Source organism: Callorhinus ursinus, unplaced genomic scaffold (genome assembly GCF_003265705.2).
Source record: "Callorhinus ursinus isolate GAN/ISIS: 27379988/994484 unplaced genomic scaffold, GSC_fseal_2.0 scaffold4, whole genome shotgun sequence".
In the NCBI taxonomy this organism is placed as follows: Eukaryota; Metazoa; Chordata; class Mammalia; order Carnivora; family Otariidae; genus Callorhinus; species Callorhinus ursinus.
This window is the reverse complement of record NW_027397066.1, coordinates 12,230,576-12,256,695: the sequence shown is the minus strand read 5'-3', so window position 1 is coordinate 12,256,695 and position 26,120 is coordinate 12,230,576. Positions and strand designations below refer to the sequence as shown.

The 26,120-nt window shown below is 44.7% G+C and overlaps 1 protein-coding gene across 4 annotated transcripts in view; it reads left to right on the top strand.

Annotated features, from left to right (window-relative positions):
• Nucleotides 1-411: 411 nt before the first annotated feature.
• Nucleotides 412-26,120, top strand: part of TAPT1 (transmembrane anterior posterior transformation 1) — a 57,364-nt gene continuing 31,655 nt past the window's right edge. The window contains exons 1-3 of one of the 4 annotated variants that reach the window (XM_025887100.2): nucleotides 413-677; nucleotides 12,955-13,085; nucleotides 23,866-23,984. In XM_025887100.2, the coding sequence (XP_025742885.1) occupies nucleotides 461-677; nucleotides 12,955-13,085; nucleotides 23,866-23,984 (467 nt within the window). In that variant the 5' untranslated portion in view covers nucleotides 413-460. Of the gene's footprint in view, nucleotides 678-1,902; nucleotides 2,460-12,954; nucleotides 13,086-23,865; nucleotides 23,985-26,120 lie in introns of those variants that run through there. The other 3 variants (XM_073891464.1, XM_025887101.2, XM_025887104.2) reach the window with 3 other exon arrangements.

The following is a 26,120-nucleotide window of genomic DNA, read 5'->3' as shown; positions in this document are numbered from 1 at the left end:
CGGACAACTCGCAGACGACAGGCAGCGGGTGCAGCGACCGCCGCCCCGGGGCTCCTCCGCCGACCCTCCGTCCGCCGCCGCGCCCGGCCCGCTGCCGCCCGGCCCCCGACCCGAGCCCCGGAGGCGGCCGCTGTCTCCGGCCGCGCGGCCCAGCTGCATGGAGCCGGGCGCGGTGGCCCGGACGGCCGAGCCCGCCGCGGCGCGGGAAATGACCGCGCGCCACGCCGAGGGCAGGAAGAAGATGGCGGCGGCCGTGCCGGCGGCGACGGCGGCGGCGGCCTCCCACGCGCCGCTGACGCCAATGGCGCGCGCCAGCCGGCGAGCAGCGGATGGCGGCGGCGGTGGCGGCGGCCCGGGCTCCGGCGAGGGGCGGGGCGAGGCCGGGAGGGGGCCGGCCGGAGGCGGAGGCCGGGCCGGAGGCTGGAGGGAGGTGGTGGGGACAGTTTGTTGTGCTCGGAACATGGCGGGCGTCGCCGATGCGGCCGCCCCGGGAGAAGGTGGCGGTAGCGGCGCGGACGGCCCGGAATGGGACGGCCGCGGCGAGGCGGAGCAGCCGGGAGGCGGCGGCGGCGGCGGCGGCGGCGGCGGCCACGGGCCCCCGCCGGCGCCTCAGCACACGGAGACGCTGGGCTTCTACGAGAGCGACCGGCGGCGGGAGCGGCGCCGCAGCCGCGCAGGTGAGGCGGGCGGGCGGCGCTAGGCCGCGCCTAGGGCGGCGGGGAGCGTCTCGCGATCCGGAGCCCCAGCCCCGCTGCCGCAGCCGCCTCCGGGGCCGCCCGGGCTGTGGGGGCGCGAGCCGCCGAGGCTCCTGGGGGGCTCCGTGGCTCCGCGGCCGCTGACAGCTCGCCGGGCGGGGTCGGCGCGCGGCCCCCGGGCCCCCGCGGCACACGCGCGGCCAGGTGTGCCCGAGACACCAAGCCGCGGCCCGGGAAGTTCTGGGCGGGGTCACCTGACCGCTTTTGGAAGGTCCTTCCGAAAGACCCCCGGGGTGTGCTCCCGTCCGGTGGCGTTGGCGAGCACCTTCTGCGTCGCAGGGAGCTCCAAACTGAGACGCTCGGGGCTGATGTCTTAATTATTTTCATGCCAAGGTGACTTTTTCGTTGTGTATTTTAAGCGAACTGGAGCTATAGAAACCTGTTCACTTGCCCTCCAAATAAGTGTTCCTCAGCCGCAGCTAGTAATGTGGTAATGACCGTGAAGTTCAGTACTTTTGCCCAGAACAGAAATACGTGGAAACCTCTCTTCAAAATGTTACCTGTGAACTTTTCCTAAACCGAAACTTAAGCCTCTTAAAAAAAAAAAAAAAAAAAAAGGCTGTACAGGAAAAGATGCCTTTGTGAATCCTACTTTCAACCACCAACTTTAAGCATGTTGTTAGAATACTATTTTGTAAACTGTGGGATTCCTTTTTTAAAAAAAAATTAAATTGCATTTGTATTCATCCTGTAGTTGTATATTAGGCTTCAAAGAAAAAGAGATTTTGAGATACATGTTTCATTGAGTTTAGTGATCACATTTACATTTTTATGTAATTCTAAGTTTTAAACAGCAGCTAAGCCATAACTCCATTAAATTTCTTCCCCCAAAATTGCTTCTGGTGGGCAGTAGGGGCTCCATTAGCCGTTATTTCCTTCAGTTCCTGCAAATGAATGTTCAGTCCTAAGGCTTACTGCATCACTGATTGTACTTGAATATTGAAAAATGTGGGAGTACGCAAATACCAGAAGGTTGATCGGGTGAGATCCTGTGTGATTTGCTAATTGTCAGAAGTAGACAGAGGTTAGATTTTGAAGAGGTCTGTATCTTTGAAAAATAAGTACAGACTGTGCCTTGTTCAGTCTTTTCCAATTAACCACTTAAAAATTCTCAACTGTTTGGTTTAGTTGTCAGTTAAATACTTGGTTTCCAGAGTATTTACTTTCCGAACTGGCAGGATCTAAGTAAGACAGTATTAAATCTCTCAGCTGTCTGTTTACCGGCTTAGACTTGAACCTTAAAGATGCTCTGGTGCAAATGGAAACAAGAGTGGCCGGGTTTCACTACAATGGCTTTAAAATATTTCTGAGTTTCAGGAAAGCCAATATTATAAAAGCCCTTTTTGTTGTTGTTTGCATACACAGAAAATGAAGTTGTCAGGAGCCTTTTGATGAGCACAGATGTTAGGTTTTTGGAATAACCCCTAACACCCCTTTCCTGGCCCTTCCCGAGATGGGTCTGAATATCTGGTACCACGGACTTCCTCAGACTTCGCACCACGCACGCATTCTTCATCAACATGAGTTTCTGAGCGTGGTTTACTCAACCTGTTGGAAGTTGGACTTTTAACCTAGTTGCAGAAAGTCTTTATCCGGGAGACGCTTCCAGCTTTATTTGTTGGGATGGCTGTCGTTGTTTCCCTAATTCCATCAGTCTTTTGCGAGGAGAGATGACCGTGGCAAGTCTTGGGGATCAAGACTTAGGTAAGAATCTCAGGAATAGTTCAGCTGGGGTCACCAACCAGTGTTGTTCCATGGGGGCCCCGGGTGTCTCTACTCTGCTAGGCACACAGATCTTGCCCCTGCTGGCATCTACCCTCTAACTCTGATGCCGCATTGGTTGGAGATTAGAATTCTTTCAGTCATTCTTAAATACCCAGGCTGCTGAGCGGCTCTGCTTCACCTTGCTGTTCTAGCATCGCCCCTTTCTACTGCTCTAAGAACCTTTCCCTCCTCCCTAGTGCAGTGTTTAGAAAACTGTTCCCTAGGGGCTGGCCTGGGCCAGAGGGCCTTTGAGTGGCACCACCTAGTGTCATGTGGGAAGCATTTCTCCCCGAATCAAATGTCTTCCAAGCTTCTGTGCTTATATTTAAGGTGTTACTTGTCCATTAAAAAAAAAATTTTTTTTTTTTTTTAGTGTAGTTGGCACAGTGTTGTATAGTTTCAGGTGTACAGCAGAGTGATTCAACATCTCTGTAGGTTATACTGTGCTCACCACAAGTGTGGCTGCCACTGTCACCTGCCTCTGATACTCTAGTTCCTCCTCTCCAGTTTAGGGCAACCTTGGTTTTTTCCTTTGAAAGTCACAATCTTAGTGTCTTGGTGGCCTAACCATCAGTTAGTTCCAAAGTCCTTTTTATTATTTCTCCCAAGGAATTTAGAGGTCTTATAAATGTTTGTTGGCCTGTCCCAATAACCTAGGATACCATGAATGAGTACATAGACTAGGTCTTATCCACACCCTCCCCATCCAAGTAAAATAATTCAAACCATAGTATTTGAGGTTAATATTTTTGTTTTATACCTATTTTTGTCCATTTATATATTTAGAAGATACATATGAATATTCATTTGTGTATAAGCCGTTACATATACCATGTACGTGTATCTACATAAAGTGTAAGCTTTCATTTTGTTTCTCATTTCAGACTCTTTGAATCACTTGATTCTCTGTGCCCCGACTTTGGCTCACATGTAGCCTGGCGGTGGGTTAAAACTGTTCCTCTGGTACTAGTACTTACACCCTAAGAGTGCAAAAGGGATATTCCACTCATCATACCTGTCTCTTTCTCTCTCTCAGAACATTCGTTGTATATTCCACTGTTGCTTTATGTGATCACAGTTCTTGGACTCTTGGTATTGTGCAGACCTACAGATTCATCTCTTCTGTCTTCTTTTGTTCCTGCTCTTAAAAATACTACCAACTTATGGGCGCCTGGGTGGCTCAGTTGGTTAAGCAACTGCCTTCGGCTCAGGTCATGATCCTGGAGTCCCGGGATCGAGTCCCACATCGGGCCCCCTGCCAAGCAGGGAGTCTGCTTCTCCCTCTGACCCTCTTCCCTCCCGTGCTCTCTATCTCTCATTCTCTCTCTCAAATAAATAAAATCTTTAAAAAAAAAAAAAAACTACCAACTTCTGTTGTCCTTTTTGACATAAGCTCAGATAATACTACCAACTTCTGTTGTCCTTTTTGACTTAAGCTCAGATAATAAGTACATATTACCATAGTTTTGTACTCATTCCCCACTTTGCTCATCTGTAAAAGTTTTAAGGGGGAGAGTTTCTATATAACTATGTTCCCATTTAGGAATCTACATCTAGCAAGTCAACTTTGAACTAAGAATTAGGTAATCTGTTCTTGGCCTGGTTTGGTTGTTAAATTGCTCTTAGACTCTGTGCTTGCTTAGACCGCTTGCCTAATTCTTTTGGCTCTGTTTCATGACTCCACTACTAGGTGGTTGAGTATCTGAAGTACGTGAGCAGGCTCTGGTGCCGGTGAAGACTTAACAGTAGAAGAACTGGTGTAAAATAAGCATTGTACCTGTCGGTGAGGATAAAACAATACCTATATGATGCACGTGTTGGAATGTGCATAGGGATAGGTGTTGCTTGTAAAACAAAAGAGCTTAAAGTAAGGTTATGGGTGAACAGTATTGTGTCTGATTTCAGCAGCGCTGTGGAACCCGTGCTTTTCTTTTTGTTTAAATGGTGACTCTTCCACTTCTAGAGCTTACATTTGTTATCCATCTCTTTTGCTGCTTTTCTCTTTCTTTACCCATTTTAGACCTCTTGCTTTACCTCTGTGAGAGAATGAGCAGAGGCAGGAAGAAAGCCTAAACCCCAAAAAGCCAACTGAACTCCTTTTTACGGTTACCACAAAAGACTTTGAGTGGGACAGAAGTTTTAACTGTTCATATTCTCTATGCCCTATTTTTGTGTAATTGAAAATTTAAATTCTTATTACAATTAACTTATTTTTATTAAAATACCTTTTCATTTAATTGGTCCTTATCCTCCATAGAATATGTTACATGGTTATCCCTGTGGCCCCAAACTTATCCTCATGGATGATTAAAGGCTGTTGTTCTGAATTAATTTCTCACTTACAAAGGGAACTAATGGTAACTGTAAAACTGACTGGGAAGTTACTTGGATTAACCACAATCCTGAGATAGGTAAGGTAAAGTTAACTTCTCTCTGACACACTATTGTTCTGCTTTTAAAACTCTCACTTGCTTTATTTAACTAGTGCATGTAAATTAAACAAGCAGTGAAGTTACTCATTTTGGTCTTTGGGCAGTTTTCCAGCTTTTTAAAATGTTTAACTTCATCCTAGTTTACCCTCCAAAATTCATCCCTGGCTGCTCATTAGTGGCCCAGTTTGAGGAATGCTTGGGTGAAATAGGTCTTTGGAAAGACTATAGCATTGACTGTCAGATTACTGACATTCTGATCCCATTTTTAGTCCTTAACCCTGAAACCTTGTGACCTTTGAAACAGTCACTACTCTTTGTGTCCCTGTTTTCCATCTATAAGTATATAAATTCATGAATATTCTACCTATTCCTTACTTCCCTAAGTGAGACTATTTAGAAGCAGTTTGAGGGTCTTAAAAATTTGACTGGTACCTTTACTATTATTTGACTTAGGAAGACAGAATCACTGTTGTATTGATTTCTAATGTGCCTTGTACAAGGATGAACCTCTGTGTTTGTGTAACAAACTTACATGTAATACTTTTATGTAACCTTAGTAAAGTTTATTACCATTTTACATTATTTAAGACTGGAGATTCGCATGTTTTATAATATTTTCCTAACAGTTAACCAATATTACTTTCCAATTTTTTAATGTCCAGTGCTATCTTAAGAAAGATATATTTAGACATATTACCTAACATTTAAATATATTTATGATTACTCATTATTTTTAATTAGTACTTTTGTATCCTGGCTTCTTATTTCTAAACCAAGCTATCCCAGAAGATAATTAAACATAATCTTCTTTTAGGGATGAGGAAGAAGCAATTTTTATTGTACTTTTTCTCAATTTAAGATACCAGAACACAGAGCATTTCTGCAGTAAAAGATGAATATTGATTAAAAATACTCTGGAGGAACGGATTTGCATTTATGATTGGTATTATTTTCCTTATATGAAATATTCACAAGTGGCAAAACTTAGTTCTTCCAATGTAAAAGCACTTGTTTGTATTATAAGTATTTTTAAAAGACGTGTCAACATTTCTTCTTGGTAAGAACTAGATAAATGAACTAAAATTGGTTGACATCTAAAAAGCTAAGTCAGTGTTTGGAAAATAAACATTTGGATTATTTTATTTTGGAAAATAATTTGCTTTTAAAATATAAAGATAGATGTTTGGCATAACAAGTGAGAGTGACTTTTGCTAAGAAGGAATGAAATGCCACCACAGTATGGAAGAAAGTTAAAGTGGACCAGAATTCTTGAGGGGTGGCACCCACAGGTGAAGGAACAATGGCCTTCTTAGGTAATTAGCCAGGCAAGTAAGTTCAGACAAATCTGTAGAATGCTAGACAACAATGTTTAAAACAACAAGTACAAAAACAGTGAACCACAGCTATACTTTGGAACAGAAGATTAAGTATCATCCTGCAAAACCTATCTATGGCTAGGGAAGGTGGAGTGGCTGACAGAGCAGCAGGGCTAACTTAACTAGCTCAGGCTGCCCGTAAGCCTAGCTAACGTAAGCCCCTTCTCCTTCAGTATGAGTCAAAGGGCTCTTTCTGGCCGGTTGAAGCCAGGTTAGGGCTAGGTTATCTTGTCGGGTAGATGGATGCTAATTATGGTGTAGGGGAGAAAGCACTCTGGACTTGGAGGTCAGAGATCCAGATTCTGTTCCCAATTTGCATCTTAACCTTTCAGTAACTTTGGACAAGTCTCTTAACCTCTATGATCCTCAGTTTCTTCATTTGTAAAACGTGAACACCATTATCTTGCTCTCTTTAGCTCTCAGAGTTGTTGTGAGAATTTTATGAAGTACTGTGTGCAAGACCTTTGTAAACTGCCTCTTGGCATAAAGTGGGAGGATCCTAATTCCTTAAGCAGGGCCAGTTTTACAGGAGTCGGGGAGAAGAAGGTAAGATAAAGCTTCCGAAATATTTCACTCCATGAAGCTTGGTTCTTTTGTTAGTATTGCTTTAGTGTATCTTTAAAAAACCATTCCCCAGCCCATCAGTATGGTGTTAATTATATGCCGGCACTTCCCTCAGATTTAGGACTCACTGGGGGCTGGACATTGGGAAGATCAGGATTTGTGGTGCCTGCTTTCAAACAGCTCATGAGCTGGTAAGGGAGCTGACCAGTTAACCCTGTTAACTTCAGAGAAGTAAACCCAGGGTGCTGTATGTGAAACACAGAGAAAGAGGAGGATGGGGGTAGGGGGGTTCCCAGTTTTCTAGAAAGTACATAGCGGCCTGTTTACAAAAGCACTTGAGACAATGATAGGCAAAACAATCTAGTGCAACATGGACCCCAGTGTTTATAGCAGCAGTGTCCACAATAGCCAAAGTATGGAAAGAGCCCAGATGTCCATCAACAGATGAATGGATAAAGAAGATGTGGGGGGGGGGTGTGAGTATAATGGACTATTGCTCAGCAAACAGGAGGAACAGAATCTTGCCATTTGCAGCGATGTGGATGAAACTAGAGGGTATTATGCTAATCGAAATAAATCAGAGATAGACAAATACCATGTGATTTCACTCATATGTGGAGCTTAAGTAACAAAACAGAGGAGCATAGGGGAAGGGAAGGAAAATAAAATAAGATAAAAACAGAGGGAGGCAAACCATAAGAGACTTAGCTCTAGGAAACAAACAGGGTTGCTGGAGGGGAGGTGGGTGGTGGCATGGGGTAACTGGGTGACTGGTGTTAGGGAGGGCACGTGATGTGATGAGCACTGGCTTTTATATGCAACTGATGAATCACTAAATTCTGCCCCTGAGACTAATAATACAGTATGTGTTAACTAAATTGAATTCAAATAAAAAATTAAAAAATAATCTAGTGCCAAAAAGCACACGCTTTGAGGATAGACTGCTTGATTTTGAATCCTGGCTCTACTGCTTTCTTCCTGTGTGACCTTGGAGACCTCCTTAACCTCTCTATCCCTTGGTTTCTTCATCTGCAAAGTGGACCTAACAGTGGAATATGCCTAATAGTTATGAGAGCTCTGCGTTAAAATGTTTTTATCATTTTGATTTTTGTTTATTTTTATTTATTTATTTGACAGAGACACAGCGAGAATAGGAACACAAGCAGGGGGAGTGGGAGAGGGAGAAGCAGGCTTCCCGCCGAGCAGGGAGCCTGATGTGGGACTCCATCCCAGGACCCTGGGACCATGACCTGAGCCGAAGGCAGACGCTAAACAACTGAGCCACCCAGGCGCCCCTCATTTTGATTTTTTTAAGTGCATACTTTTAAGTTTTCCATTGTGGAATTTAAATGGGTGTTTATAACTAAAATTCTTGCATTTCTAGAAGTAGAAGCCTCACATGCCACTGTTTTATATTTGTATTATAGTTAAGACACTTTTGTAGGTTTATACTGTATGACTTGTTTACAGAAAATTAGTTATTAGGTTAGATAGTTTGTTGAATATACTTATTTGCCCCATTACTGTTTATCCATGAAAACAGGATTGCAGAAGCAGCATCAGTAAACACTAGGAAATCCCCAAACCAGAATTGAGTACTACCTCAGATCCTATGAAATTACTAGTAAGGAGTTCAAGACCTTGTGTCATGCTTTGCAGTTGTCTTGTGCTTTCAGGCAGGTCCTCTCTCGGTCCCTTGGCCATCTTGCATGGACCCCAGGCAGGTTCTAAAACTGCTCCAAGCCTCAGTTTTCTCTTCTGTGAAATTGAGACCTATGATGTGAGCAGGGTCACAGGACTCATGTGTGATAGAGAGAATGCCAGAACCCCCTTCTTCTGATTGCTAATCCCTGCTTTTCTTGTGGATCATAACAAAACTCTTATTATGGTAAAACTCGGTAAACTGCGTCATCAGGGAAGACGCCACGGCGGAGGATAATTTTCTAAGTAAACAGGGTATAGCTGTCTCAGTCTTTTGATTTAATTTGCTGTTTTAAATTTAAAAGTCCATAATAGCCTGTTGTATATTTCCTTAACACAGCTGACATACTAGCAGGCTGCCCAGCTTCGCTCCCTGCCCTTCCTGTGGATAAGGCAAGCATCCTTGTCGTGCAGCCCAGGGCGCTCGCTGGCTGTGCCTGCCAGCGTGGCACCCTATCCTTTTGGGGGGAGGTTCGGATACCTGGTGGGTGAGCCTTTACAGTCACTTAGACACACACACAGCCAGGAGGCTCCTTATCTGCAGTGGCAGCTGCGGCCAGTGAGGCGCCGGAGCTCGTCGCTCTTTTCCGACTCCCGCCCAGGCTCGGGAAAGTCTCAGTCACAGGCTGTTTTCTCAGGAATCTGGTGTTCTCTCTGCTTTTGCCACTTCTGATTTCTGGTTCTGTTTTTGTTCTCTCAGCCACACTGCTCTCTGATTTTTCCTCCTCCTTCTCTGATCCCATATAGTCTTTGAGCAAGCGTGTATTGAACACCTATGACGTGCTGGACCCCGAGGATGCAAAGGAAAGGACAAAACAAGGCCCCAAAATGAGTGTGGTGGTAGAAGCGCCAGAACAGGTAGTCGCTGTGCCAGCCAAGTGGGGGAAGGCTGCGTTCTGTTCAGAAAACCTGGGGCTGGCTTCACAGAGCAGGCGCCTGTGCGTGGTCACCTGTGGGAAACTGGAGGGGAATTCTGTTCCAGAACTACCTGGAGTAACCACAGCCCCGAGATAGGTGTCAACCGACTGCCCTGTTCGCAAGAAGTGAGACGTAGCGTAACTAGAGAATTGTGACCTAGAGATTCAGCAGAGGCAGGTGTGAGGCATGACTGAGAACATAGCGGGGGGCCAAGTGGTCAGGGATCTGGTGTCACTGCCGCAGAGGTGTAGGGCCTGTCCCGCAGGTGGCAGAGAGCACTGGAGGGGGCCCGCAGCCAGTCTGTGAGCATGTTGGCTCTGGCTGCCCAGCAGGGTTAGGGCTGAAGGGAGGAAAGACTGGAAGAAGGGCATGAGTCAGGAAGCTTAGGTGGGAACTGGGGGCGGGGGGGGTGCGGTGAGAAGGACCAAACTAGGGTGGCATAGAGAGAGCGGGCGTAAGTGAATAAATGTGCCAGACGACGAGTCGGTGGGGTTTTGTGAGAGGAGCAGGGCAGCCCCAAGCTTCTAACATACACCGGTGTCACTGGGGTGCACGTGCTAAAGTCAGGGCTGCAGGAGAGGGTAGATTGTGGGGGAAGATCCTGAGCTCCGCTTGCACGTGCAAGGTAAGAGGGGGCGCTCCAGGTGGAGTTGCCCAGGAGGCAGCTGGAAATACGAGTCCAGGTTCCCAGGGTCAGATATGGTGACTTTAGGATTCAGATGATGGTTTTAACCTTAGACTGTCCAAAGAGAATAGGAAAAAGAGAAAAGGACACGCCAAGGAATAAGAGCCTTCAGGGATGGCCGGTGTTTCACTCTTAACTGGTGCTTCGTTAGGACACAGTGATGGGAACGCTGAGCCAGCAAACCCTTGCAGGTCAGGTGGGGGAGAAGCTGCCAGAGACACCCAGGGCCGAAAAGTTGGGCGATTAAAGAGGGCAGCGCCTATGGTGGGAGGGTAGCAGGCAGGAGTGTGGACGGGAATCCTGGTGAAGTGACTTTTGGGGCTCACTGGTATCAGTACAGCCTGTCCTGCCTTCGGAGAGCCTGCTGCTTCTCAGATTTTACATGAAAGGATTGATGTTTATGACATATTTATTGATCTATATCAGCTAATCAGAACTTCTTTTGCTTTCTGGGGCGCCTGGGTGGCTCAGCCGTTAAGCGTCTGCCTTCGGCTCAGGTCATGATCCCAGGGTCCTGGTATCGAGCCCCGCATCGGACTCCATGCTTGGCGGGGAGTCTGCGTCTCCCTTTTCCCTCTGTGTTCGCCTGCGCGCTCTCTCGCTCATATAAATAAATAAAATCTTTTTCTTTTTTTTTTAAAGCACAGCCTTTGCTTTCTAATTGGAAGACTTAACTGAATAAGAGTATCTATATATTTTTTTAAAGATTTTATTTAGGGGCGCTTGGGTGGCTCAGATGGTTAAGCACCTGCTTTTGGCTCAGGTCATGATCCCAGGGTCCTGGGATCGAGCCCCACGTCTGGCTCCTGGCTCGGCGGGGAGCCTGCTTTTCCCTCTCCCTCTGCCTCTCCCCCTGCTCATGCTCTCTCCCTCTCTGTATCTCTCTGTCTCAAATGAATAAATAAAATCTTAAAAAAAATATATTTATTTGAGAAAGAGAGAGCACGAGCAGGGGGACGGGCAGAGGGGGAGAAAGAGGAATAAGCAGACCCCCACTGAGCAGGGAGCTCCATGTGGAGCTCCATCCCAGCACCCTGGGATCATGACCTGAGCCAACAACAGACGCTTAACCAACTGAGCCACTCAGGTGCCCCACGAGTATGATTTTTATCTTTCGTTGGTTTGGCTGTTCTTGTTTGCAGCTCGGAAGGCTTTCTTTTTCTCCCCTTCATACGGCAGATCGTGTTCTGGATCTAGCCAGTCTACAGTGTATTAGAAAGTTCCCAATCAAAAATTGTACTCTGCATGGATTTGGTGATACTAAGCCCTTCTAATCGGAACATCTATTAATATGTGAACAATACAGTTCACCTCTGATGTCCCTAGCTTCAACTGTAAATGTACTGAGAGCATGATGCTCACAGTGCATTTGATGATTCGGCCTGCCCTGCTCAAAGATGGAGTGGGTGGAAGTCTGCTTTTCTCTCCCGTCTGTTTCAGTCCCTAGATATCTGGTATGGTATCACTAACTCTCCAGAGAGAGGACGAATCTGGAGTTTAAAGAAATGTGTACACATATGTATGTATTTTTTTGTGTAATATAACCTCTACACATGAGCAGCCCATTTGACCTGATGCTCAGAAGAACTCGCCATCTGTTCAATGCTGGAGGAAGTAAGCTGTTTTCAGCCCACCAGGAGGTAGTAAGTCTCCTTCTGGGTCTTCCTAAGGGCTTTTCAAGGGTGTTTTTGACTCTAGACTCTTCCCCATCCCTGCGGACTTTAAATCCTGGCACTCACATAAGATGCAATTCCGTGAGTCAGTACTCATGCATGAAATCCACCTTCCCTCTTTGTCATTTTTTGGAGGGAACACCAACACTGTGTTTGGTAAAAGGACCACAAGGGCCAGCTCAGGGCAAAGAGGACCAATTGAAGCCTTTGGTATCCTGACTCTGGAAGAGGGCTTGGCTTCCTGGGGAGTAAGGCTAGGATGGTAATGGGAATCAGGGATCCTGAAAAGTCAGTGAGGTGATGGGCTGTCAGGGAAGGGGTTGGAACCTTAGCATCTCATCCCAGAGACTCCAGGTACAGCCAAGGGGAAAGTACTCAACCTCCTTTGGCCTTACTTTCATTTGAGACGAGATGATTCTGGGTGAATTTGTTTTGGAGGAACAGAGAGAACAGGTGGACAAATCCAAGGAAAGGGGAGTCTTTCAGATCTTGTTGAGGTTCTACTTTGTATGACTTAGGATGATGATTATCCTGTTGGTAGGCCTTCACCTAGGGAAATGGCATTATTTAGGTACTTTTGCAGGATCTCTGAGGCTAAAGAAAGAAGTTGCACTGATACCAATGTAGTTCACCCAGGATGGTTTTTGGACCTGAACAATGCCTGTTTAGGTGACTTGGCTCTCTTTTAGCTTATGTAGAATCATATATATAGATAGAGATATATACATTTATTCATTTTGTAAATATTTGATCTCTACTCTCCCTTATATCTATCAGTCTAACTCCTATATCACCTGTAAGACCCAGGACTGCACTCTTGGAAACACTTTTCTATTCTGGCTCATAGTAATTGTTCTTTTTATATTCCTGTGTCTTTTTCCCTTTATACCACATGGAGTAGCAATTTTGTCAATAATTTTTGCTGATCATTTGTTTGTAGCTGTTCAGTTCTGGGCACAGAATTACAGACTGCTTTGTTTTATTCTCTTTTTGTTTTATATTTGTATTATCTTCGGCCCCAGCTAGCATGTAAGTTTCTTGATAAATACTGTTCTTTTTGTTTTGTGTCATTTTCTTTTCCTGTAGAGCTTTCGTTGTTGAGGTTCCTCAGTGCTGAACTAACAAGAGGGTACTTCCTTGAACATAATGAGGCCAAGTATACAGAAAGAAGAGAAAGAGTATACACTTGTATGCGAATACCAAGAGAATTGGAAAAGGTACTATTTTTTTTTCTATTACCAGACATCATTTTGAAAGTTATGTCAACATGTTAATTATATGAAAATAAATTGTGAACAGCTTGAGCTGAGTTTTTAAAATATTGGAAATAATGTGATCATAGGTAAATTAAATATATTGGGAGTAGGACTTCCCATCCAGGAAGAGGCTTTAAAACTTGTATTTTTAGTGTAAGTAAGATCCAGTGTTTCTTAACTTTGCTATATATTAAACTTACCGTATTTCCACTTGTGTCTCAGCCAGGTCACTTTTTCCAAGGAATTACTCTCTACCTACTCCTTTAGTTCTCATCAGTTTTATTGTACTAGGGGCAGTATTCTTTCCATTCAACATGACAAAGTATTTAATTTCAGCCCTTTTAAAGGTTTCAGTTTCTCAGAAAGCCCTCATATTTAAAACATAAATGATAGGCTCTTCAAAGAAAAAGACAATTCATTGCATCTTTGCCACAGAAAACCTCACACGCTAGGGTGAGTGTGGCCACAGCAGCACTGACTCCATGCACACTGTGTTCCCGCCATTGTGTCTCAGGTCTGTCAGGACCAGTCAGAGATGTTGGGAAGACTGCTCTTTTCCCTCTGCATTGCTGCAGTTGGTTCGTCTGAGCAATTCCAAGATTTCTCGCCAGAAAGGAGGAATTAAGAAATCAGCTTTGGCTGTATTAGAGAACACGGTTTTGTGCTTTTATAGTAACTTAAAACTTTTAATAGTTTGATCAGTGCCTTAGAATCTTACTTTCTGTTGGAGTGGCTGTCAGAGGAGTTTTGCTGGTTTGCTCGGTCAGAGTGTTCTAGAACAAGAGGGGCGGGAGACAGTGAGGAGCGAGGACCCAGCTGGTTGGGCTGATGGTCTTTTACTTCCGACAGTCCCATCAGTGTGGTAGAGGGAAGGGAGGCAGCTGGAGAGTGACAGTTCGAGAAGTGTTGCTTCACATGGGCGCAGGGTGGCAGGTCGCCTGCTGCCGCAGGTCGCCTGCTGCAGCTCGAGGCCGTTCTGGGCTCGGGTAGGGAGAGATGAGAGCAAGCGCGGCCTGGAGAGGGAACATTGCTGACAGTGAGACAGTGGCTGCCTTAGTTATGATTGTGTGGCTGCCTCTCTTGGGAGGCTCGGGTTCCAGGAAGAGTCAGGGCCTGGGGGCTGAGACGGAGGAGTGTGGGGCGCTCTCAGCACCACTGCTCCCCCAGTGCGGCGGCACCTTGATTTTGTATATTGGAATTTATTTAAGATTTTGGCCAGCGATGGGGGGTAATGTTTCTTTTGCTTACCAATAATAATAATAGTAATAGTAATTCTTAGGTCTTTCTTAAACACATTAATTATTTTCTGAGCTCCCTTTCTCTTTCCAGTGATTAGCCAAGACAGAGAAATGTGAGGATACACAGCAGAGGGAATTGGAGGGAGGTTTGCTGGGATCTGTATCCTTGTACAGGACAGTGCCAGCCACAGTCAGCTTTTACCCACCTGGTCTCTTTGAGGGAAGGTTTTTCTCTCACTTGCCTGAACAGTTGTGGATTCCCATTTTTCTCTGCGGAGTGCACAGAGATTTGCCTGCAATCCACAGCCAAACTATGGACACACCCAGGGGATTGCTTCAAAGCAAGAAGTATGTGTGTCTGACCCGTTTTATTACCCAACGTGGGGCCGAAATGATGAGCAGCGGCCACAGCCCTCATGATGGTGAGCTCATCGGAGGAGGGTCGATACACATATCCTTCTCTTCTCTTTACTGGCACCACTGACATGCCAAGCAGTTTCTCGGTAGATTTCTCACAGAAACTTGTGACCGTTTCAGGTTTGTTAGTGTGAGTGTTGTCTTCTGGGGAAAATGCCCACAAACCTTGGTAAGACTTCACTATGAACCAGGGTGTTTTTCAAACCATGGTGCATTAAGGGACCACTGATGGGATGGGTAACTGATGAGGTAGGTTGCAGCCAATTAGGAATTTCTTTTTAAAGAAAAGAATAGAAAAGTTATCAGAGTGCATTGCCCGTAGGAGGGTAAGTATTTTGTCATGAAACTTTGGTGTTATTTGTGTGTATATAAGGGGTATAACATCAGAAAAGTTGAATTAACACTGCTCATGCACAATTGTAATAATTTTCTAATCCTGTTTCCTATTACAGAAGCTTTTGCTTTGGGCCTATTTAGGAAAATTTGATTTAGTCTCTTAGAACAACACTTCAGAAGCTTTATTGCTTAAAATGTACAAAAGGGTGCACATTTTTCAGTTTAGAACAATTTCTTCTTAACTTCTCAAAATAAGTGAAACACAGAGGAAAGCAGAGTTCTATTTCAGTTTGATCACAGGCATAAATATCTCGTAACAGGGTGAGTTCCTTCTGGTGTCTCCCAGACCTTTATGTTATGAGTAGGGTTTCACCAGGCTTTTATTATAAAAGTTGGGGGTGGGCTATCTGGATGTTCATGTCAGTAAATTTATTGTCTAATTGGTAATACCTAATATATAATATCTTTCTCTGATATAGAATACTTGTAATATATAACACTGTGTTCATTTTTTTTCCTTATTTTTTGGTAAATGCTATGATACTTCCATGTAGCCTTTCCAGGAGGAGAAACTTGACAATTAAAGAGCACTTTGCTTCTACAAGGATTGCACGAGCTATAAAACACCTAATTAATGTTTATACTTTCAAGTCAAGAGAGTGGTCAACTCGGTATCTCTTACTGAACCTATTTACTAACGTGAAAAAAATTCCAGAATTTTTGTGTAATTTCCTCAGTGGAAAAACACATACTTGACATTCAAAACAGGTAAATTGCTTATATATTCAAAATAGTATTTCCAGTGGCTAGCACTTTTTTCATATTTGAACTTTTCATTCTGATGTGAAAGGATGAAATTTTGGAGTGTTTTGTTGGCCTTGGGGAGCATTTCCTTTTTTTCTGCCACAAATCCCTTTCCACCTGCACCCACACACCCCTTGGGTTCTCATCCTAGATCTGTTACTCACCGTGTGTGATCTGTGTGGGGTCTGTATTGCTCTCTGTACAGCGGAGGACACCGAACTACACTTTCTCTGCAGTCTAAACTGAGAGCAGGATAGGACAGTGGTCAGGGGCATAAACGCTAAAGCCAACCTGCCAAGATTGGCACCTCCACTCCACCATTTATTAGCTGTGAGTCTTGAGCCATTCACTTCTGTCCATTTGCCTCAGTTTTCTCATCTGTATATTCATTATGGGTGAGCCCCATATAAACGTTTTAAAATATTTTATAGTCCTCACCTCAGCAACTTGGGGAATGCCCTGCCCTAGGAGAGCAAGAGAAATTTGGAAAGGTTTCCCATCTCCAGGTTGCATTCCAGGGGATATCCCCTCACAGGAGGGGTAGCTGTCGTCTGGGGCCTCCCTGGACAGCAAGGGGTGACCGGGAGCCGTGTGGTTTCCATGGCTCCCCCAATGTCCCACTTTGATCTTATGTTAGACTTTTAATCTTCCTGCTTCACTTGCTGCTAAATTGACTTTTCTAACCCAGCAAGGGACATGGTTTTCTGACTCTGCTCCTCCTTGGATTGTTGACCGCGGGCAGTTTGGGGGAGAACTGTTTTCTTCCCTCCTTTCTTGTAACCATGCTGTCTTAGAGTAAAGCGTGTCTCTTTCATGAAGGATTTAGCTAGTGGTCAAAAGAGATAGTAGCACACCCTGTCACCCTGACATTTTCTGTCAGGCCCTCTAGAGTCTGGCCTCAGCAGGCACATGACTTAGAGCTTATGGTTAGGTCAGACAGTGACACTTTTTAGAAGCTTTCTGAAATCAGGGCAGGATCACCAGTTTCTTAGACAATTCCTGGTAAGTGCCCACTACTCCATAGCCCCCCTTGACTTGTCCATTTACATCCCACCTCTGGCAGCTATTTCTGTATGAATAAAACAGATGGCAGTTATCAAATAAGGATTAGGTGCCATGCACTGTCCCAGGCACTTTAAATGAGTTAGCATTCCATCTCTCCCACACACACACCCTGACTCAGATGTCCCACCATGAAGCTGCTCAGAAGCAGGAAAGCCATGGGGATCTGCATTTCGGAGAATCCAGCGTCTGGGCAGCCCAGGCTGACATTCCTTGGGTTCTGAGGCTTGTTGCCCCCTGCTTGGAGTGGCAGTGGCCGAGGCTTCTTCACGCCTGTGCAACAGTCTTCACCTTTCTTAACTCTCTTGGAGGACAGGGCCCGTTTGGCAACAGCAGTGGCAGCCCCCTCCAGAAGTGGGGCTTGGCAGTGATGGCGGAGCGGCCCGGCGTCCAGGGCCTCGTGGCCTGGTGGAGGCCCCGCTACCTGTTGGGCGTATAGGACCCATGCGACAGCTCTAGGACAGCCAGCCAAAGACTTCAGGCTCTACCCCATTCACTGATGTAGTTAAAAGACAACTTGTGAAGTCAGCACTGTGGGCCCGTGTTAATCTTTTTGAATCAGGAACTTATTTCTGTCTCGTTAGCTTTGGAAACAGTTTTACATCTCTCTCTTCCTCTCTTTTTCCGTTGTGCCATCGCAGGCCACTGTGATCTCTCACTCAGACCACTGTTCTCCTTCACTGTCCTCTCTGCTTACTCAGCTTGCTGTAATGCTCTGATCACTCCCTAAAAAAGTAGATTGGAGCTGAGAAGTGGTGTGGTGGTGTGACGGTGGCCGGCAGCAGCTGCCACACCTCTGTTCCTCAGCAAGACCCTCAGATGTGCCCTAGGGTCCGCAGGGCATGCCCAGCCCGCTGTGTTACAGCGCTCTTTGCTCTTTGCAAATGCCAAGTAATGGTCCCTGCCTCAAGGGGCGTTGGGAGGATTTAAGAAATCAGTGTGGGTCAAGTGCTTAGAGTATAACAGTATTCAACATGGCTGTAAAAGAAGCAGGAAAATCCAGGACCTTTCCATGTATATAGTCTTTCTACAAATTAGAATCTTTAATTTGTTTCTTTACCTCTTAAGAAATTTATTCCCCGTGTTAAAATATATGTTAGGTGTAGATTGTGATTATTACAAAGGCTTTCATCCACATTCCTCTGTTTTCTGCAGTTACATATGTATATGCAACGTTGCTTGTTATAAAGGTCCCTGGGTCACGGTAATCTGTTGTTTGCCTCCTCCTAGACTGCAGGCTTCCTGGGGGTACGAATTTTTGAATTCAGGTGAATAAAAGTTTTTATAGGAATGACCTTGAAGCAGTAATTGCTTTCAAAGTCATTTGTAAACTTTTTAAATTGATAACTTATTCTCCTAAGAATGATAATCCATTCTTCTAATAATGGGTCTCTGCATGTGGGTTTTTTGAGAACTCCTGGAACACAGGAAAAAGGCATGTGTTCTTTGTAATTACTGAAGATGGTTTCTGTCCCTCTTGTATAGTGATCACATTCAGCCTCCCACTAACGCTGCACCTGGGCATGCTCTTCCCTTTCTTTGAAATTCTGTTCCTTCTTACTCTTGCTTTTGTTTGAAATTCTGTTCCTTCTTACCGTGCCTGCCAAAATCAAGTGCCCCTCTTGTCTCCTCTGTGGGAGATCCTTGCTAAATCTGTTCCTCCTCCCCCGGGTGCACAGTCCCCAATGCCACACCCCATTTCTCTCCACCCTGCCCAGACTTCATTTCTTCTCCAGTGTTTCCAGAGCACGTCATTCACCAGCACTGTGTCCAGCTCACTAGATTGTAAATTCCCCAGGGGAAGATGTCCTTCCTAATGACCTTTGTTCCCCAGTGTAGAATTGAGCCAGATACGGTCTCAGCTCTTTCAGGAGGAGACCCTGAGCTTTATAAATTGTGAGGCCAGGGAAGAAAAGGGAAACACTGCTTTCTGCTTTGCTCCAGGCCAGCCACCCCCGACCAGTGGGTGCTGTGTGGTGGTCATGGTGGAGGAGATGGTATTCAGAATTGCCAGAAGATGGTATGTGTAATTGAGAGAGGTGTATTCCAGAATTGTGCTATTTTAATTTTAGCCATAAAATTTTATTTATTTTGAAATCTCAAAAGGAAGGCAGGGTATTTTTGTTAAAAAGGGACAGATTTTAAAAAGGTTAAGAAACCCTGCTCCATTCTCCATGGAGAGAGGGGTTTTTTTTATTTATTTATTTTGAGGTGAGTGTGGTGGTGTGGTGCTGTGATGGTGGCTCTTCATTTTTCAAATGATGAAGAGCAATAGTAGTAGGTCCAAAATGAAGGTAGGAAGAGCTTGTTGTGGAAATGTTCACTAGCCTGTAATGTTTTGTTGACCAGTGTTGCAGAATCAGTGCCATTTTGTAGTTTTCTTAACATTGAAGTTCAGATGTTAAAAGCTATGTCAAATCTTTTTTTAAAAAATATGTATAAGGCCAAATACAGTAGCAAGGTTGAGGCTGGAAGGATGAGTAACAGGTGTCATAATAGAAACAGTGATTCCATTTTCAGAGTTGTGTCTTCCACAGGCTGACGTCTGGCCCTGTCTCTGCTGCTCACAAACCAGGCAAGCTCGTGAGTCTCACTGCAGAGCAGGGGTGAGGGGGTGCTTCTGGCCTCTTGGAGGGGTGGGGGGAAGGAGGATGGACTGAGGCTGTGGGCGCAGTGCCCGGGTGGACCGCACAGTACCTATAAAAGGCTTCTGAAGTCCTTCCAGACGAGAGCTCCTGCAAGACAGAAAGGCCTGCTGACATTTCTTTCCTTATAGTGTTTCTTCTTACAGGTTTTTTATTCTAAAGATTCGCAAGAGCTGTCTTATTAATTAAGCAGGTTATTTTGAAATAATCATTTGCCCATGTAAATTTTAATAAATCCCTACTTCTGAGAATGAATTTTAAGAGTATTCTCAAATTGAATATCTGTAATTTTGTGTCTCAGTGCTTTTCGTTCGTTTTTGTACAAAGAGCTTCCCAGTGTGTTCTGACTCCGAAATTCTCTGCAAAGCTCCCTGTAGCCACTTTGAACTGTCTTCACTGCCCGTGTGGCTGCCCATGAAGGGAACTGAGTTCCAGCCAGCCTGCCTTTCCGGGGACCTGTTTTTCAGACAGTGAGTTACCACCCTTTAGTGGGTTGTGAATTTAGTGAGACCGACATTGTTTTATAAAGGGGAAGTAGAAAATATCAACCTGAATTCCAAGGACTAAAAGTTAATCTTATTTTGGTGAAACTTTTCTTTAGGGTTTTTGCGTGGTTATGAATGTTTTGAGTGCATATGAAAACATAGTATTTTTCTCATGGTGGATCATGGTTAGAGTTTGAATCTTCTTCTTTGGGCAGTTTGCTCCTTTACAAAACTTTGAGTTTTTTGTTTTGTTTTTTTTTTCTTTTTAAGACTTTGGCCTTCTTAAAATAGTGGTCATACATTTTATTCAGCTATCATAGTCTCTGCCATGTAAGAGCTGCACAATACTTGATTAAGAGAAAAGGAGGAACAACTCAAAGAATGAGTGTTAGCCCAGGGAATGGGAATGTTTCCCACAAAAGCATGTATGGCATTGTGTCTTCTTCCATCCCTGGGAAGATGCACAGAATGGAGGAGCAAAAGCCAGAAACTCCATGTTCGATTTCTTGAAATATTTTCATCATGCTTTGCCATGCAAAGTAACTGAAGGTGTGAAAGTACATATTATTCTCATAATATATGCCCAAAGCATTTAATTCTTAGTAACATATTTTCAAAGTCAGCAATAAATATGTGAAATTTATTTGCCTTTTATAAGTTTGATCCATTAAATGCCTGTTTGCGTTTTTTATGACACTAGGCAAATTAGCAGGAGTTAACCCCTATGCCTAGTAAAAGTAGGGAGTAGGCTCTCTTTGCTCTGCTTAAACTGCTTTAGAGAGAGCGTGCAGGGCCTTGGGTTGGGCAGACTCAGGCTCGAATGCCAGTTCCTTTACTCTGACCCCCAGCTTTGGGCAGGCGTTCATATACAGAGCTGCGGTTTCCTCAAGTGTCAAGTAGGGATGGTAATAACCACCTCAAAGAGTCATCAGGAGGATTAAGTATCAGGCTCTTACCACCGCACCTGGAAGACGTGAATGCAGGAGCCACTGCTGCCCGGGCCCTCCAAACTCGGTGGGGGGGCGCGGGGGGAATGTGAATGAACCGAGAGATGGCCACGCAGTGTCCTGCGGGGCGCCCAGCTCACCCTGCACCTGGCATGGTTTCTTTACCTCCTTCAAGGATGAATGTTTCTGTGGTTACATGTTGTTTACTTTATTAGGAGATTTTCTCATTTTCATCCGTAAGGAATTAACAAGAGCCTGAGCCCTATGAGAAAGCACACCGTCTGAGTAGCAGGTGCAGCAGTTGAGTCCGCGGTCCCACGTTTCCAGAACCTGAAAGGCATTTCTGTCGCTTTCCTTGTGCGTTGTGTGTTCTCACGACACAGGTGCTTTCCCTCCACCCAGCTGCAGTGTCCCCGGACCGCGGCCCCTGGCTTTCCTTCCAGCTTTATGTGACGGTCTGTGACACTGACCACTCCAGGCAGTCCCGCGGTCAGCATACCGCGTGAGATTATTCCTTGCCCGCTTGGTCTGCCGGGCTGGTTTCAAATGTGGCTTCTGTCACTGTTGTTCACTGTGAATGATGCGAATACAAATTCCTTGAAGCCAGAGAAAGGTAGCTGCACTGTTCTCGAAGAGAGGGTTTTGGTCATCATAATTTCTTTCCTCCTCTGTGCTCTTGCTCTGCTTCCTCCCCTGGAAACTCCCCCCCCTCCCCTCCCACACCGCCTCTTCTGCCCCGTCTGCCCTCTGTGTGTGGCAGTAGCCCTCCTCTTCTGCCCCGTCTGCCCTCTGTGTGTGGCAGTAGCCCGCCTCTTCTCAGGTGTCTTTAAGGGTCTCCTCTGGAGCTTTTCCTGGATCTCCCCAAGTTGGTTTGGCCATTCTCTCTCTCTAGGGCTCCCCTGTTCCTTGCAAACTTAGTTCTGTCATAGTGGCAGTCTCTGTGCTAAAATGTGAGTGAGCTTAAACCCCATCCTGGTGTCCTGCCTGGTTTCGTGCCTGCTGGGCTGAGCGTGTTACTTGGCCCATATGAGCAGCTTTGTAGGTGTTGGATGAACGAACAATGTGCTCGTTCCCAGTGGAAGGTCAGGAAAAAGACAGCCACTTACTCTCCCTCCCGGTGTGCGATCTCCTGTTGCATACACACCGAGATACCTTTTGGGATGTGCGGGCTTCTAGTAGTTTCTGCCTTTGGAGTGCAGCCAGCAGTCCACCAGGAAACAGGGAAAGGCTTCTTGGTGACGGGAGAGTAATAAACACAGGCCACCAGCTTCCCGTGGACCATGCTGTCTTCTCCAACACTCTTTTGTATGTAGAACAAGGAAGCAGGTGCAGGACCGTGGCTGTGCTGGCCACACACAGGATGCCTGACTGGCCAGCAGCCCTGGAGGGAAGACTGGAAAGTGGTTTGCAGCACATGACTTGGTACTTTCATTGGTGTTCATAGTGAATCTCCGTTGTTAAAAACCAAAAAACTCTTAGGTTCTCTATGTTCTGATTGAGAAATCTGGCCCATATATGTGCATATTCTTTTGAGACATTCTTGTAAAAAGTTAATAAAATGTGTCCTTTCTTTTAAAGGTTTGCTAGGGCTGTGTCACAGAGTACTGCAGACCAGGTGGCTTAAACCACAGAAGCTTATTTTCTCACAGTTCTGGAGGCTGGGAATCGAGATCAGGGTGTCGACAGGGTTGATTTCTTCTTAGGCCTCTCTCCTTGGCTTATACATTGTGTCTTCTCCCTGTGTCTTTGTATCATCTTTCCTCTGTCCTTGTCTGTGTCCAGATTTCCTCATCTAATAAGGACACCAGTCACATTTGATTAGGACTCACTTTAATGACTTTATTTTAACTTTACCTCTTTCAAGAACCTGTATCCAAACATGGTCACATTCTGACGTACTGGTGGTTAGGACTTCAACATATGAATTTTGGGCAGACACAGTTCTGCCCATTACATTGTGGATTTTTAACTACTTGATAAATTTACATAGGACAGTTCATTGCCTGAGGTTACATGGAGTGTTATGTGGGAGGGCATGTAGAGCGTACCGTGTTTGCATATCAGACATACAGAAAGTCACCGCTACTCCAGTAGCCGAGTGTGGTAGCCTGGGTATGGCCACTTCCCCAAGCCATCAAAAGACTCCACCCTCCTGTGAAATATAGTCCTGCGTTTAATGGGACAGAGGTATAATGTTACGGAATAGTAGGAAGGATGGGGCAAGGGCATAAGAAAGGGGAAGAGGTACAGACGTTAGCAGCTACTCCTCCCGTTAAGAATAATGCCTTCTGAGTACAGCAAATTTGAGTGCACGTGAAATTATGTTAAAAGTAATAATCATTTTACACCTTTCTGGCATAAAGACAGTATTTTAACTCAATATATGTCTCAGTCTTTCTTGTCCATGAAGCACTCTGATAAATAGCAAAATCATAAAGAGTCAAGTTAGAGTTAAAGGTTCTATCTGAAAGATTTTCTACAGTATCTTTAAAGTTTAAGGAAGTCCGTATCAGGTGTTTCCAAGCTGTGGTCCCAGGCAGATTATCTCGAGTAATTGACTTTTCTAGGTGGTAAACCAAAGGCTCTGGGAGAAGAATACAAAGTTGCACTTTGAAGAGGATTTTTCATTAAATGTGACTGCAGGTGCCCAAGTCCAACTACTAACTTGTAATTCACGTAGCTGAGTTTCCAGAAACGAATCCCAACAGTGTTTAGAAATCCCTCTTTTGAAATTTTCATCTACAATTATTTAGAGAATATTTATTTTACGTTTTGTTTTTGTTTTCTTCTCTCCTTTTAAAATCCAGCTCATGGTTTTTGGAATCTTTCTGTGCCTGGATGCATTTCTGTATGTGTTCACCCTGCTTCCTTTAAGAGTTTTCCTGGCACTATTCAGGCTCTTCACTCTGCCTTGCTATGGCTTAAGGTAAGTTTAAGATCGTGAGCTGTTTCAAATGCTTAAATTATTTTTGCTACTTGTAAAAGTAGTTTTTACTACTTGTAGTTGTTAAAGTAAATAATCACTTGGATAGATATTGCAGAATAGGGATAATTTATACAGTTTCATTCATACTTTGGCCCTTAATGCATGAACTAATGCTGTTTATCTTTTTAATGACTATTATATAATGTGTTTATTTAATATTTGTACTCTTTCCATGCACACTTTTTTCCCAAATGGTTTTGAACTAGAACTTTGCTTTGGCCAGTACAGTAATATTAATGCAGGTGGCCATGTAGAAGAGTGGGAAGACATGGGGACTGAGAGCCAAGGACCCGCTGGCCACTGTGCTACTCGCCCAGTACCTTTGTGTTCGTGAAGTCCCTTGACCTCCGAAGGCATCGTCTGTAGAATGAGAACTGCGTTCTGGGCTGGGAGTTACCAGAATCTCCTAAGGAGCTCTTCAGGGGCTCCTCTTCCTCTCATTTAAGAATCACTGTCTTAGTGGCCCGGGGAGCCTTAGTTACTGATTCCCGATGAGACTCCCTCTGATTGGTGAACGCGAAACACTCCTGAAGACCACTGTCCTAGTGGGAAGGCTCAGACAACCCAGCCCCACATTGCTTAGCTGGTGACGTGTGTGGGCAACTGCTTAACTTCTCTATTCTCTAAGCCTCTTTCCACATCACAGTAAAAACGGGATGTTGCGAGCCCAGCATCTTCTACCACAAAGATGGGAGGTGTAAAAAGAATACCCAGCATGGTGCCTGGTTCGTAGTAGACCAGAACAAATATTAGTTTCCTTCCTTCCTTTTCTACCAAAACTCGGAACAGGAAGATGAAAATGTTGTAAGCTTACATGAATCTAAATGCTTATTTGGTCTTGAGGTTAGAAGTTTGGGTTTTACACTTTTCTTTTTTTGTACAGACATGTCAACATGTCTACACTCTGTGGAGTCATTCTCTAAAATATTATCATACAGTTCTTACTTAGCATAGTTGCCCAAGTGACATTTCTTACATGGATCACTTCTCTAGACAGATTGATCACTTCTCTAGACAGATTTCATTCTGGAAAAGTTTTAAAATGCTGAAATGGACAATAATAAACTTCGTTTAACTGTTAAGTAGGTGACTATTCTATGGTATATAAAAATATAATTAATGTAATTATCAATGACTTAACCATGGAAACTGAGGTACAAAATTGATGGTCAATATACAGAATTATGTTTTGAGGTTTTTTTAAATGACTAAAGTCTTAGAAAATTCTCTTTTAAAGTAGTAAATGGGCAAATACTAAACACTGAATAACACATATGGTCCCTTTAGAAATAAACCATAACCAGTTTCAATAAGGAAGAAATCCTTCCAGTGCAAATTGGCAGAATTTATTGGTCATGATGATCATATTGTAAAAAGAGAAAAATTCTTTGCCAGATTACATGGAGTAAAACAATGATAAGAATTCAGATCACATCGCTGTTATTTGTGATACTTAACATGCTGTAGCCCTGCCTACCAGGATGAGAGAATTATGTTACATAGTTTATTAATTACATATTAGTCAAGTGGAAGACTCTTTTTAGGAATATAATCATCAGCTTTAGGATAGTCAAGTACATTCTTTATACCTTTGGGAGAATTTTTAATGCTTTATTCTTAGTAGCAAACCTTTTAAAAAGACATCTGTAGCATGATACTTTAACATTAGCAAAGCCTAATCTTGTTTTTTTGTTTGTTTTTTTAAAGATTTCATTTATGTATTTGACAGAGAGAGACACAGCGAGAGAGGGAACACAAGCAGAGGGGGTGGGAGAGGGAGAAGGAGGCTTCCCACGGAGCAGGGAGCCCGATGCGGGGCTCGATCCCAGGACCCTGGGACCATGACCTGAGCCAAAGGCAGACGCCTAACGACTGAGCCACCCAGGCGCCCCTCGTATATTTTTTTTTAATCACTATTGGGGGCTCAATAAAATTATGGCTATTTTAGGGTCACGTGGGTGGCTCAGTCATTAAGCGTCTGCCTTCGGCTCAGGTCATGATCCCAGAGTCCTAGGATCGAGCCCCGCATCGGGCTCCCTGCTCCGTGGGAAGCCTCAGTCTCCCTCTCCCACCCCC